We start from the raw sequence: 16,200 nt of genomic DNA, 5'->3' as shown, positions 1-16,200 counted from the left end.
AAAAAAGTTTCTCTGAAATGCCCTTTGAAAAGTATTTCTTGGTGTTGAGGTATCCAAAAAGCTGTAATGTAAAGTTGTGGGTGAAAAGGATGGGTGCTTCAACTTGTAAAATGGGTTTAGAAGGGACATTAAGAAAAAAAAGTTGCTCTGAAATGCCTTTTGAAAGGTATTTCATGGTGTTGAGGTATCCGAAAAGCTGTAAAGTAAAGTTGTGGGTGAAAAGGATGGATGCTTCAACTTGTAAAATGGTTTAGAAGGGACATTAAGAAAAAAGTTGCTCTGAAATACCCTTTGAAAAGTATTTCTTGGTGTTGAGGTATCCAAAAAGCTGTAATGTAAAGTTGGGGGTGAAAAGGATGGGTGCTTCAACTTGTAAAATGGGTTTAGAAGGGACATTAAGAAAGGAAATTGTTCTGAAAAGATATAGTAAAGCCTTAAAAAAGTATTAAAAAATGGGGGCTCAGGGGCCTTTTGGGCGCCGGGGGCCCTTTGGGGGGGGGGGCGGGGGACCCTTTGGGAGCCCAGGGGAACCTTTGGGGGCCGGGGGCTTCCTTCGGGGTTGGGCTAGGGGGATCGGAGCCCTTTGGGGTTGGGGTAAGGGACCTCACAACACTGTTCAAATGGAACTTGTGTATTATAACAACCACACTGAAAACCTCTTCTAAAACATCTTCTAAAATCATCTTTTAAAATGTCTCTAACTGTTTCGCCGAAATAATGCCCTAAAATGTCTAAAACGGTTTCGCCCAAATAATCCCTAAACGTAATTTCTGCGTGTTCCTTTTGTTTTTGGCATCCCTGCGCTGTCACATTTGAAATTACTGGGAAACCCTTTCCCGCGCATCTCTTCATCTCTAACATCAAAACATTCGCCGGAGTTTCTTGGAGAATTGTTTCCGGGGCGATGTTTATTAATATATTTGGAGTTCGACCAAAATTGTTTCCAGGGCAAAGTTTATTAATATCTGACAGGTGATGTCAAGGTGAATTGTTTCTGAGCGAAGTTTTTTAATGTCTGACAGATGATGTCATGGTTGATTGATTTGTCATGAAAGGGGAATTAATTTGTTGTTTCTAAGGGGAATTATTGATTCACGAAAGGGGAATTGAGGTCATTGACCCTGTTCCCGTTAGACTCAATAATCCAGAAAACATCCATCAAAGTGAGAAAAATCCTGTTTTTTTGTTCTCACTGACAAAAACCATAAAACAGACATAAATTGATGCTAATATCCATTAAAAACAACAAATAAATTGACCAATATCCATAATCGTCCAAGAAACACCCATCAAACTGAGGAAATTCCTGTTTTTTTCAAGTGAGAAAAATCCTGTTTTTTCATTCTCAGTGAGAAAACCATCTCCCTAGGGACTCTATGCCCATATATGGTGCCCCGTCACGACTGGCACCCCCCTTTCTACTGTTTGGATACTGCCTCTTTTCCTAACTATAAATAAAAACCAAAAGCCTACCGCGTCATTGGCGCTTAACTGAAAATGAATTATCTTACAAATATTTTCTTTTCCAGTTCTTGCAGCATTGAAAATAAAAATACAATTACAACGAAATGAATTCTATACATCATATATTCAATTTAATGTTGTTTACTTTCCAAGACTGTTCAAGACGCATATAGTTTTCAGTAAAGCGCCAATGACGCAGTAGGTTTTAGACTTTTACAGTGAGAGAAGGAGGTCATACCCAAACTCTTATTTGTAGTGATTTTTTTCGTTTCAAGCTTGATTTGCATATTCAATTTAAGTTTCAATCTTTTTAAGATTTATTTATTAATTTACATTAATATCTATTGTATGTTTGTTTGTATTGATTGTTCATTTAATTTCTGTTCGTTTTTAGTTTCATTTATATTTCAATAGGAAATTTTGTTTGTTTTAAGCTTGATATTCATATTCAGTCTATGCATTACTGGCTTTAAGATCTATTTATTCATTTATATTATTACTTGTTGTATGTTTTTGCTATGATTGTTTATTTTATTTCTGTTCGTTTTGGGTTTCATTTATTCTTTAATAGTAATTTCTGGTCGTTTTGATTTTGAATTTTAAAAGGTATTTGTACCTGCTGATCTTAAATTTAAAATGGCCTTTACTTTTCTTTGAAAAAATTATTTTTCGGAAATTTTTTTTAGTTAATTTTCGTTCGTTTTTGATTGCAAAAAAATTCAAGCTTCTTAAAAATTCCTTATTTCAAAATCAAACTTAAAAAAAAATCAAACATTTATCAAAGTATCAAAACTGGTATCAAAGTAACAATATCAAAGCGAAACAATGGGTTTGTGCCAACCTCGGAGTTTTTATTATCTGATTGTTGAACTATTCTGAACAAAATTGCTATCTCAAAATTTTTATCGAATGGGTTTGGGGAAAAAGGACGTGTGGACACTAATTAAGCCTCGGTCTCTTTTGACTCCTTAGAAGTGAACTAGAACTTTCTATTTTCAATCAAATGAGCCCTCACTGAAGTTTATACAAGTATCCCTTCTATAAGAAGCATATATATCCCCAGAGTATAACTTACAACGCCTGTCCCTGGGCCCTGGGGGGTTGTGTTCACACTGGAGTTTTAATATCTGATGGTTGAACTATTTTTAACAAAATGGTCACCTCAAATTTTTATCGTATGGGTTTATCCAACCGATACACCCAAAGACGTGGAGGGGGAAGGGCCTAGTTGCCCTCCGATCTTTTTCACTCTGAGGAAATGAACTACAGCTTTCAATTTCCATTCAATCCCCCTCTGAAGTTTATACAAGCATCGCTTTCATACGAGCCACATACGGCCCCACGACATAGCTTACAATGCTTGCCCCCCAGGCCCTGGGGGGATGTGTCGACACCGGATGTTTTGTTATCTGACCTTTAAACTATTTTGAAAAAATGGCTCTCTCAAAGTTCTTCTTGGATGGGAGTGTCGGGGGAGGCTAGCTGCCCTACAGTCACTTTTGACAATTAAAAAGTGAATTACAACTTTCAATTTCCAATCAAATGAGCCCTCTAGGAAGTTTATACGAGCATCCCTCCCATAACAACCATATATGCCCCCAGGGCATAACATACAATGCCTGCCCCCAGGGCCCAGGGGGGATGTGTCGACACCGGATTTTTTGTTAACTGACCTTTGAACAGTTTTGAAAAATGGCTCTCTCAAAGTTCTTAGAAAATAGGGCATGGAGAGGGGGGCTAGTTGCCCTCCGATCTTTTTTTTTACTCTTTAAAAAGTGAACGAGAATTTTCAATTTCCAATCATATGAGCCCTCTCCGAAGTTTATACGAGCATACCTTCCATAAGAATCATATATGCCCCCAGAGCAATACTTACAACGTTTTCCCCGGGCCCCGGGGGGGAGTTGTGTGGACACAGGAGTTTTTCTTATCTGACCTTTGAACTATTTTACGAAATGGCAATACGTAAAGGAGTTTTTTAATACGATCTTTGAACTATTTTTAACAAAATGGCTACCTCAAATTTTTATCAGATACATGTGGGGAAAAGGGCTTGGGGCGGGCAGTTCCCCTCCGATAATTTTTGACTCTTAAAAAGGGCACTAGAATTGTCGATTTTCAATCGAATGAGCCCCCTTTGAAGTTTATACGGCAACCCCTTCTATATGAAGTGCCTCTGGGAAAAAGATAAACGAAGTGTGGGGGGAGGCTAGCTGCCCTCTAATCACTTTTGACTCTTAAAAAGTGAATTACAACTTTCAATTTCCAATCAAATAAGCCCTCTAGGAAGTTTATATGAGCATCCTTTCCATAACAACCACATGTGCCCCCAGGGCATAGCTTACAACGCCTACCCCGGGGCCCTGGGGGGCTGTGTCGACACCAGAGTTTTTGTTATCAGGACTTCAAACTATTTTTAACAAAATGTCTATCTAAAATTTTGTATCTGATATATTTAGGGCGTGGAGGAGGGGGGCTAGTTGCCTTCCGATCTCTTTTGACTCTAAAAAGTGAACAATAACTTTCAATTTCCAATCAAATGAGCTCTCTCCGAAGTTTATACGAGCATCCCTTCCATAAGAACTATATATGCCCCTAGAGCATTACTCATGACGCCTGCCTCCGGGCCCTGGCGGGTTCCGTCGACAAAGGGATTTTTCTTATCTGACTTTTGAACTATATTTAATGTAATGGCTATTATAAGAATTTTATCGGATGGGCTTAGGGAAAAAAGGATGTGTGGGGGGGGGGCTAGTTGCCCTCGGATATCTTTTGACTCTTAAAAACTGAACTAGAACTTTCAATTTCCAATCAAATGAGTCCCCTCTGAAGTTTATACGAGCATCCCTTTCATAAGAATCATGAACGCCCCCAGGACAACACTTACAATGCCTATCCCCGGGCCCGGGGGGAGTTTTTGTTATCTAATTTTTGAACAATTTCCAAAAAACTGGCTATCTAAAAATTTGTAGCGGATGGGTTTGGGGAAAAAAGGGCGTGGGGGGGGCTAGTTGCCCTTAACTCTCTTGACTCTTAAAAAGTAAACTAGAACTTTCAATTTCAAATCAAATGAGCCCTCTGTGAAGTTTATACGAGCATCCCTTTCATAAGAACCATACAGGCCCTTAGGGCATAACTTAGAACGCCTTCCCCGGGCCCTTGGGGGTTGTATTGACACCAGATTTTTTCTGATCCGACCTTTGAACTATTAAAAAAAAATATCCATCTCAAAATTTTCATCAGATGGGTTTGGAAAAAGAAGGCGTTTGGGGGCGGGGGGGGGGGGCTAGCCGGCCTCGGATCTCTTTTTAACATTAAAAATTGAGCTTGAACTTTCCATTTCCAATTAAATGAGCCCTCTCTGAAGTTTATACGAGCATCCCTTTCATGCAATCTATATATGCCTCAGGGCATAACTGAGAACGGCTTCCCCCAAACCCTGGTGGCGGGGGTCGTACTAGCCCTTGAGTTTTTGTTTCCAGGTTTTTAAACAATTTTTTACTTAATGTCTATCTAAAATTTTTTATTGGATGCATTTGGGGAAAAAGGGACGCGGGGGGGGCGAGTTACCTCCAATCTCTTTTGACTCTAAAAAACTGAACTACAACTTTCATTTTCTAATCAAATGAGCCATCTCTGAAGTTTTTACGAGCATCCCTTCAATAAGAACCCTATATTCCCTCAGGGCACAACTTATAACACCTGCCCTCGGGTCCTGGCGGGCTGTGTCGACCCCGGAGTTTTCGTTTTATGGTCTTTGAACTATTTTTAAGAAAAGCCAATCTCAAAGTTCTTATCGGATGGGTTTGAGGAAAAAGGGCGTGGATGGGGGGGGGGGGCTAGGTGCCCTCCAATCTCTTTTGACTCTTATATGCCACCAGGTCATAACTAACAACGCCTGCCACCGGGCCCTAGGGGGCTGTGTCGACACCGGAATTTTGTTATATGATATTTGAACTATTTTTAACAAAATAGCCATCTTAAAATTTTATTGGATGCATTTTGGAAAAAGAGGTTGGGGGACGGAGCTGGCTACCCTCCAATACCTTTTGACGCTTAAAAAGTAAACTAGAACTTTCAATTTCCAATCACATGAGCCCTCTCTGAAGTTTATATGAGCATTCCTTCCATAAGAACCATATATGCCCCCAGGGCATAACTTATAACCCTTGCCCCTGAAGACTATGGGGGAGTGTCCTCCTAAAAACATATAATTTCCAAAATTGTCAACTATTTTGAACAAAATGTATGTATCAAAAGTTTGATTGGATTTGTTTGGGGAAATGGTCGGCGTGAAAGGGATGTGAGTTGCCTTAGAATCACTTTCGACAATTACAAAAGAACTAGCCATTTAAATTTCAAATCGAATTAGCCCTTTCTGTTTCTACGACAATGCTGTCTATACAAAACCTTGGGCCCTGCCCCCGGGCCCTGGGGGGATGTGTCGACACCGGATTTTTGTTATCTGACCTTTGAACTATTTTGAAAAAATGGCTCTCTCAAAGTTCTTATCGGATGGGTTTGAGGAAAATAGGGCGTAGAGAGGGGGGCTAGTTGCCCTCCGATCTCTTTTGACTCTTAAAAAGTGAACGAGAACTTTCAATTTCCAATCATATGAGCCTTCCGAAGTTTATACGAGCATACCTTCCATAAGAACCATATATACCCCCAGAGCAATACTTACAACGTCTTCCCCAGGCCCTAGGAGGGAGGGGGTGTTGTGTCGACACAGGAGTTTTTCTTATCTGACCTTTGAACTATTATTAACGAAATGGCCATACGTAAGGAGTTTTTGTTGTATGATCTTTGAACTATTTTAAACAAAATGGCTTCCTCAAATTTTATATCTGAGAAGCTAATTGATTTAAAAGTATGAATAGATGTATTTTAGGCTTTCCAGTTGTATAAGAAGTAATGCCACACGGTGGCAGCACTGGATTCGACCAAGTCGATTCGCTTCATTTGTGATGAGTTTAGGCTACGTTTGGCGATCTGTAATTCCGTATCAGCTATAATGAGGGGGAGGGGTGAGTCATTGTTTAGGTGGGGGTAGAGTAGATTCCTAAAAATTTACATTTTAATGGACAAACTGCTTACTCTTCACGAGGCTTCAGATAAATGTTGAAAGAGGTAGAGAGAGTAGGAATTAATTAAATTGTTTCTCTATAAAGATAAAATATTACATTCCCATTTCTACCAGTATAGAGGTGGAAAAGGCAAGGCAGTTCATTATCATCCCCACCAGGAAATTTCTTTGGGGTGGCAAATACTGTAAGGAACTTAGTTTTCAGCAATTTTAAATGGTGTTATGTTCTTTTTCTATTTATATGAAGTATTTCAATGTATTTAAATAAATGTATGTAATGAATTTATCGATAAGAAAATCCTATTGTAGAGGTTGTGATGGCTTGACTTATCTAGAAGATCACAAGTCTCATAGAATTTCTGTTCATACAAACCATAATACTCCTTTTCATCCAACCGAAATTCTTTTGCAGTAATATTAACAAGGACTTTTTACCAAAATTACTATTCATCGCCAATTTTATAAGTATATTCAAATTTTATCCAATATTCAAATTACAAATTTAAATGCAGGACGGTATTAATCAATGTACAATTATTGATTTACACATTTTAAAAGCAACTAACCAGGGATTTAAGGGACAGGTACCTCAACACCTCACTCTTTACTCTAAAATTTAATTTTTTTCCGAATTCTTTAAAAAACAACTCCTAAACACAAGGGTCATTTAATTAGAACAATAAGTAATTTTTTTTTCAAGTGCCGAAACATTGTAGCGTGAAGAGCAAGGTATTCAAGAGGAGGGCAACCCCCCTCATACACGTAATAATTTTTGTTCGTTTTATGTTTTAATGTTGCTCCTTACTTTTGAATTGAAAAAAACTTTTTTTTTTATTTGATGAAGCTTAGAGACCAAAATTTTTCTAAAGGCAATGAAAAAAGTATGCCAATTAAAGTAAAAGTAGGTAAAAATGGAAAACCAATTAATTTTGAAAAAAATACTCAAAACAACAGCCTATTCAGAGAAACTATGATATAAACCCCCAGCATTCAGTTCTGTTGAGCAATGCTGAAGCATTGGACGGATATTTTTTAACAATATCGACAGTTTTGAACTTCGTTATCGAACACCACACAAAAGAACGGCCATGTATTTGACAACTCGAAGGTCGCAGTTAGTTTAAATTCAATTCAAATATTGGCGCCTTGAGAACTGCTACTTTCCGTTTTGTATTTGGCCTATACATTTTAATCTGGAAAGGTTATTAGGCTATGGCTGACCAGGAGATGAGGTATGATAATCTTAGTCTTAAAAAGAGACATATGAAAAGTAAATTAGGCTAGCCCCCTATGCAGTGAAAACAGTAATGGGCAGTAGGCTACGCCAGCTTAGGCCTAGCCTATTATTTGTCCTGACTAGGGTAGGACTCATAGCTCCTGTCTGGCTAGCCTTTAAAGTCAATGAAAGTTTCCATCAGAAAAATTAAGTAGCTGAATGATAAATTTATAATGTAGACTAGGCAATGGGCATAAATCACATCCTAGGCCTATGACCTAGCAAAAAAAAGAGAAAGCTACTATCAGTTTTTCATTTGTTTAAATCCTAGATAAGGAGCTATTATATATCTAGTAAAATAGTTAAATGAATAGAAATCTGAGGAATAAATCCAGTGTCTCAATGATCACCTGGGTAGGCTTGGGTAGGTATTTTGAAATAGGCTAGCCTACCTAGGCTAGGTCACCTCTGCCCCTCCTGTTTCCAATGAGCATAGACCCTTTACAATCTCTATGTTATAATAGGAATAAGTAAAATTCTACTTTAGCTAGGCTAGCCTACTTTTGGCTATCTTGGAAAGGGGTTAGGCTAAAAAATGAAACTTTTAGGAATGAGTCTACAGGCTAAAGCAAGGCCATACCCAGGATTTTTTGGTAAATTTTTACCAAATCATATTTTTGAGTTTCAAATAAAGTGAATATACCATTCAATGCCTTTTTTTATGCTGATTACAATATAACAGTCATTTCTATCAGAAATGAATTTTAGCCCCCCTCCTATATATGTCAATTCAGGGTATAGCCTATATTTGCACATTTGAGGGGGGGGGGGGGGCTGAAATTCATTTCTGATATAAATGATTGTTATATTTGTAATCAGCATAAAAAAAGGCATTGAATGGTGTGTTCACTTTATTCCTAACTCAATAATATGATTTGGTAAAAAAGAACCAATTTTTTTGGAGGGGGTTTTACTAGAAACATTTTTTTTTGGGGGGGTGGGGGGTTACACAAAAAACCTAAAAAAAGACATACAGAATTTGTTTATGCCCATTTTTTTACATTTTTGTCAGTCAGACAGACATTTTTTTTGGGGGGAGGGGTTCAAACTCCCTCCCCCTGGATTTGGCCTTGGGCTAAAGTATGGGTAACATTTTGTAGTTTATATTATTGACCTATGAATAAAGTAAAAATACCACTCAATGCCTTTTTATGCTCTTTCTAAATATAATAATCATTATTGCTGCAGACAAATTTTACCCCCACTCCTAAGTAGGCTATACTGATTCAGGGTATATATTTGCACATTAGGGCAATATATAGTGGTGGGGTGAAATTCATTTGCAGCAAAAATGATTATTATGCTTGGAAAGAGCATAAAAAAGGCATTGAGTGATATGTTTACTTTATTTGTAAGTCAATAATATGAACTTCAAAAATATTTACCAAAGTATGTCATGGGAAGTTATTTTGAAGTACCTATCTCCACTCCTTCTCCCTCTAGAGGGTCCTGAAATTGGCTTACATGACAGGTCTAGCCTATACCTATTGAAATTTTGGCAAAACTACATTTTACCTTAATTTTCAGTTATCAGTTTCTTTTTCTCTGGCTTTAGTTCTGAAAATGCAATTCCTGTTATTTGAGTAGAATTTTTAGCCACATCATTTTTTTTAAAAGATTTAGGAAATTTATTTGTATATCTTTAAAACCTTATAAATTGGGATTCCGAAAAGTTGTGAAGCTGAAAACAATTTTGCTGTACTTCATTTAAGCAGAAAATCTATTTTGCAATGTTTCACTTTTATAACACACAGATTTCTAAAGGTCATCAAAGGTCAGAGCCCTGTAGAGGGAGAAGGAGTGGAGGCAGGTAATTTAAAATACCTTCCCCTGACATACTTTTAGCCTGTAGACCCATCCCTGAAAGTTTCATTTTCCTAATCTGACCCCTTTCCAAGGTAGCCTAAAGTAGCTAAAGTAGAATTTTAACTGTGAAACATCAAGAAATTGATGTATTGCTCAATTGAGGCACAAGAACAAAGTTTTGAGCCTTATACCTTTGCTCAATCTGGATTTAGGGTATAAAGGTTTTAAAGATTTGAAAACATATATATTAAATTTAATAATAAACCTTGATGTAGCTTAAGATCCTGCTGAAATAAAACAAATCACATTTCAAAATTAGAGCCAATGAAGAACAGACTGAAAAACCAAAACTAAGGTAAAACTTTTTTGTCAAAATCTATATAGGTCTAGGCTTGTTTATGTAATCTAGGCTATACAATCTTATAAGCAACATGAATAAGGAAAGGGTTGATTTAGTAGTTCAATATTACTTTGTCAAGGTGTATTTTAGGCTCTAAAGACATTTGTGGGTAAATATAGAGGAGTTTTACTGACCTGGCTAAGAGATACACAAACCTTTATAGTCAGAATTGCATCTTGAATCCAAATATAACATTTATTTACATCAAAAATGAACTTTACCCCCACCCCTAATGTGTAAATAGCCTAGCCTATATACAATTCAGGGTAAATATTTGCATATTAGGAAAATGGTGTAAAGTTCATTTCTGATGCAAATGAATGTTATATTTGGATTCTGGATGCAATTCTGACTCTAAAGGTATGTCTATTTCTTAGCTAGGTCAGTAATTTAAACTCATCCATATTTATGCATTCCTGAAAGTCTTATTTACCTAACTCAGGTAAATAAGATTTTTTTATACTACTGGGTATCATAAGATACCCAGTAGTGAGACAGCTTGCCTATCTGCACTCAGGGGTTATATCAGTATATAGTCTTTATTATACCACCTAGAAAAAGGATTGCTTCACTGTTGCATTTGTCTTAAGTTTCCTTAATAACTCTGTGGTTAGCTTGGATGTTTAAACACTAATTACAGTGGTAGTCAGCAGGAGAACCTTATCATGGACACAAACTTTAAGCTTGAGCATAAACTTGGAAAATACCACCTAATCTTGGATGTAGGATCTTAAAGTCAGAACAAAGTATCTAATTATAGACATACTCTATGATAGATACATTCTGTCTAAGGAATGTATATATATATATATAGAAGAGGGGATAAACTACTGCTACCAAACCAAGGTCTTCTGACTGATTTTTTTCATGAGGCAGCATTTTCAACCAAAAACACCATGTTTAAATGGGGGTAAAGATGCTAAACCTAACAGGGTTGGCCAAAAACCTAAATTTTTACCTTAAGAAGTCATTAAGACCACCAAGGTGACTTGGCAAAGGCATCCAAGCATAGTGTGCAAATCAGGTAGGAAAATAAGATATACTATTGGTTTCCTCATTCAATGCTCTTCTCAAATAAAATAATTGCTCTCATCACAGTTGTGTAATAGCATTTTCCCATCTTCTATAAATATATAGCTGTAGGCTACATACAATTTTCCTGATTTTTTAGGTTTACCATTGCCTTTTGTGTGTATTGCTCATTAACAGTTGGTTCAGTGTGCCAAATAGGCATAATAAACATAATTTGCACTTCAGAGCAATATAAGGTCCAATACTGGATCTGTTCAGGTCTACTGTTGAGATGGACACTATTTAGACACTACACAAAATACAAAAGAGGGTTTTGACATGCCTTCCACCTAGGAGAGTTCTAGGATAGATGCAATTTAGCCCAGTCAGTAATGGTGACCACAGATAGGCATGCTCAAGGGGACCATTAATATCACCAGATCTTGGACAAACATTTTAATTAAAACACATCCTTCACAAATATTGACAGCAGTTCCTAATCTAAAATAAGATGTAGGCAGTTGAGATTGACTGATGGTTGGGATGAGGCAAGTTAGGATTGGCTGATAGTATAGAAAATATAAATTTTAAACTTAAACAAATGTCACCCTTATATCCTAGCCTATTTAAGCACTATTTTTCTGCTTAAAAAAAAATGCCTTAGACATTTTATGTATATTTCCATTATAAATGGAAATATATTAAATAAACAATTACATTCACTGGTGTATAAACAAAATAGAATGCTTATATTGATTGGAACACACCTTCTCACAGAGTATAAAATCTGGATTTTATATTCTGTGAGAAGGCGTGTTCCAATCAATATAAGCATTCGATTTTGTTTATACGCCAGTGAATGGAATTGTTTATTTAATATATTTCCATTTATATTCTGTGATAAGGCGTGTTCCAATCAATATAAGCATTCGATTTTGTTTATATGCCAGTGAATTAAATTGTTTAATGAATATATTTCAATTTATATTCTGTGAGAAGGCGTGTTCCAATCAATATAAGCCATTCGGTTTTGTTTATACGCCAGTGAATGGAATTGTTTATTTAATATATTTCCATTTATATTCTGCGATAAGGCGTGTTCCAATCAATATAAGCATTCGATTTTGTTTACGCATGAATGGAATTGTTTATTTAATATATTTCCATTTATATTCTGTGAGAAGGCGTGTTCCAATCAATATAAGCATTCGATTTTGTTTATACGCCAGTGAATGGAATTGTTTATTTAATATATTTCCATTCATATTCTGTGAGAAGGCGTGTTCCAATCAATATAAGCATTCGATTTTGTTTATACGCCAGTGAATGGAATTGTTTATTTAATATATTTCCATTTATATTCTTTGAGAAGGCGTGTTCCAATCAATATAAGCATTCGATTTTGTTTATACGCCAGTGAATGGAATTGTTTATTTAATATGTGAGTTTTCTTTTCCTATTTATTTATATTTTTTCTTTTATTTGTTTAGTATGTTTTTATGTTGATGTAAGAATTTTTTTTTTGTTTTTCCGTTGAGAAAGGCTCCCGGATGTGGGGCCGAAATATTCGGAGTATTTTTGTTTAATTAAGTGTTTTGTATTCACTGCTTTATAGAAATTAAAACCCGTTTTTCTTGTTTAATTTTTTGTATATATATATATATATATATATATATATATATATATATATATATATATATATATATATAATTATAAACAAGCAATAATTGTATATGTATTTATGTGTTTTTTCTAGAAAACAGCTCCATATTTTTTGGGAAAAATCTTGGGATATTCTGCCATAAAAAAAACAATCTAGATAGGTCAGAAGTATGAGAAAATTAGTTAAGAGTCTTAGTTTTGATTTTTGCAAATGATGTTATGTACTATGTTACTACATCATATAAGCATTTTTTATGATATCATATAAGCATTTTCTTATGTGATGTCATGCATAGCATAAATAAGATTGTTGAGTTCCAAACACATCAGTTATTTCAATAATATAATGTCTTTGGGAAGGTCCAAAAGACAAAAATTTCTGCCATCAATTGCAACAACACCAATCTGAAGTAATCAAAATCCAAAAAATATGTGACAAATGAAAATGAAGATCAAAGACACTGGTGGTTAAAAGACATGCCAAAATGAAAATGAAGAGCAAAGACACACATGATTAGAAAATATGCAACACCAAGCATGAGAGCAAGTCAAAAATGAAAATGAAGAGCAAAGACACATGCAGTTAGAAGACATGTGAGCAAGTCAATGAAAATCAACCTGGACAGCAAGAATCAAAATGTGTCAAAGTTGAAATTGATAGCAATGACAATTGGGTTTGGGATTTTGATGGACTAGATAAAAAGTTAGAAGAAAAAGAAGTTTTGGTCCCACCACCTGAACAATTAAAACAAACAAAGGTTCGGCGATATGTCTTTCATAATGATAAAAGACAAGCCAAGGCAAAAGAAGAATTTTTGTCCCACAACCTGAACAATTAAAAGAAATAAAGTTTCGGTGATATGTGTTTCATAATGACAAAAGACAAGCTGAGGTAAAACTTAATGGTCCAATAAAAAAAACGTAATAAGTCTGCCAAGTGCTGGAGCTTAATATATATATATATATATATATATATATATATATATATATATATATATATATATATATATATATATATATATATATATATAAATTGCCTATTGTTTTACTTGTTGTTGTTTTTAAGAAAATTTCTATGATTACGGAAAGAGGAGAGGGGATTCCCTAGAGTTCACTTGTTTTTCTAATTCCATATTAATTTTAATATTTTTATCTTTATTTAAGGTCATATACATTTATGTTTCTAAGATGTTTCTAAGATTCCTAAATAACAACAAGTGTTAAATGATGTTTATTTATTTATTTTAAGTGATAATAATGATACATATTTATTTATTTCTATCAATTGAGATTTAGGGAAGCACCCACTTAATGCTTTGTGCACAGATATAATTAAAATAGATATGACAAATTATATTAAGAAACCATTAGCCAATACTGATGAACCTGTTATATAAAGACCTATTAGGTCAGCTACTAAAAAAAACAATATTAGCATTAAAAACATGTTCTTAATCTGTACCTGAACGAATTTCCTAGTGTCTCTGGGACTGTTATAATTTTTCAATTTTTGCTTTGGGGATCATATTCTATTGTAAGTCTTATTTTATTTATACTTGTGGTTTGCTGAGAACGGTTCTTGAATATAGAGCTGAAATATTCTTAAGGTTTAAATATTTTCACTGTCTTTGGTAAATTTCCTGTTGTTTTACTCTTGTTTTTACAATGATGAAAAGCATGTTCTTTTGATAAAACTTTTTCTAATTTTTGTTTATTAACTTATTTCAATAAGAGGCTAATTCATCAAGAAAATGTAACATTTTCCATGCTGATAACCTATTAATGCTAAGTTATTAAAATCTTTTAGTAACCCATCAGGCTATGTCACTGATAACCTATCAGTAGTATTATTAGTTTTGTTGCTGAATAATCTCATTTTATAAAAGCCTGGTTTCTGGTTCTCTTTTACATTCATGGGGCGTTGGATAGACCAAGCGTCCTCAAATCTTTTCAAATATCATACTTTTCAAACATCAAAACGTTGATCTCATAGTCAAGTAATATCGGATCTGACCTTGCTTGTATATGAATATACTTTTAATTAAAAATCAGGAACGTGGAAATTGAACTTAATTTCCTGAAAACGTTTTCTACTTGGTGTTTATTTATTTTCTGCAATAAGAGGTTAGTTCACCAAAAGAATTATAATTTCTTGTTCGGATAAACTATTAGAAACTTGTAGTAATCTATTACGTTATGCCACTAATAAACTATCAATAGTATTTATAATGATACTACTTAATGGTCCTCTGTAAAATATCAAGCTAGTGTTTACAGAAGGCACAGAAAAATCGAGTGATACAAATGCATATGACCGATTGGTCGAACGTGTCAAACCCCAAACAACAACGACAACAAGTGCGATGACTGACCGAGTCGGACTCGGAACGGGCGGAGGTTAGCGTGGGTTGGGCTAGGAGCCCCTGTGCCTTCCCAGGGCTGGAGCATGATTTGCACTTTACTGAAAAATATAAATGTTTTTCCTTTTATAACTTCAATAAATCAAATAATATTAACATTGTGATTACTAAATATCAGTGTATGTATATTAAAATGACAACACAAATTCATTTGTGTTTTTTTTGGTGGAGTGCGGGTTGTGTTGTGCCCTTGGGAGGGCACGGGGTTTTTGGGCCCAACTGGTGTTGGTTTCATCTTTATGTTCCTGGCCTCCCCCGGGCCATTCAGCGTGTCCCCAGGTGGCGAAAGGGGAACGCTCTACAGATATGTAGGGTACCTCCATAGGAGGCACGGACCAAGGGGGGACCTTGTCCCTGGGGGTCCATAATAGAAACTGGGGCACCCTTGCCCGTAGTCATAAATACAGGCGGAGGAGGAAGAAGGCCCCTCAAATATACACTCAAAAGGGCCCACTGGTTTGTCCACAAGTTCCATGAGTTGCAAACCTTCTCCCAGTAATGGGTTAAATTGCATGGTGATGCAGAACACCATCGTGGGAGGATCCTCTATAGGAGGAAAACTGTGGCAGGGCACAAGATCCAGATATATGGACAATAGCCTCTGCAAAGGTCTGCCTTGACCTTTTCGGGGTAACCGCAAGACTGGGATCTTGTGATCAACTAATCCCACTTGAGGAGTGGCTCCCCTCGAGGAAATCATAGCCTTGTAAACAACATATTATTTGTATAGGATTCTGATTAATGGACAATTCTTCTGGGCCTGGTGTGTTTTGACGGGCGTCTTTAGGCTGAATCGCCTCTTCCTAGCTGATTTATCTATTATGGTTTGCTTCCCCGTAGTAGCATAATACTTGTAGGCATGAATATATAATGAGTCGGAGGTAATAGACTTGAGACTGTCTGTGCAGGATTTTGACTCTTGTTGATAGAAGAGTATCGCTAAGTGCTGAAAACCATGTTATGACCAAGATGGGCCCAGGATTGCAAAAAGCCTCCATTCAACTAGACGTCCCAGGGACTTCTTGCTGTCCGGTTCTAATCCGGCTTAGGCACTTCAGTGTAGACTTGAGAAGAT

The 16,200-nt window shown here is 35.9% G+C and overlaps 1 protein-coding gene across 1 annotated transcript in view; it reads left to right on the top strand.

Annotated features, from left to right (window-relative positions):
* Positions 1 to 7,674: 7,674 nt before the first annotated feature.
* LOC148954807 (uncharacterized) overlaps positions 7,675 to 16,200 on the top strand; it is a 35,156-nt gene continuing 26,630 nt past the window's right edge. The window contains exon 1 of the mRNA XM_089105199.1: positions 7,675 to 7,782. Coding sequence (XP_088961325.1) covers positions 7,763 to 7,782 — 20 coding nt within the window. The 5' untranslated portion in view covers positions 7,675 to 7,762. The remainder of the gene's footprint in view (positions 7,783 to 16,200) is intronic.

This window comes from Artemia sp. Qi Xiang Cuo, chromosome 2 (assembly GCF_049724085.1).
Source record: "Artemia sp. Qi Xiang Cuo chromosome 2, ASM4972408v1, whole genome shotgun sequence".
Taxonomy (NCBI): Eukaryota; Metazoa; Arthropoda; class Branchiopoda; order Anostraca; family Artemiidae; genus Artemia; species Artemia sp. Qi Xiang Cuo.
The sequence above is the reverse complement of the archived record's forward strand: the minus strand, read 5'-3'. Positions and strand labels throughout refer to the sequence as shown.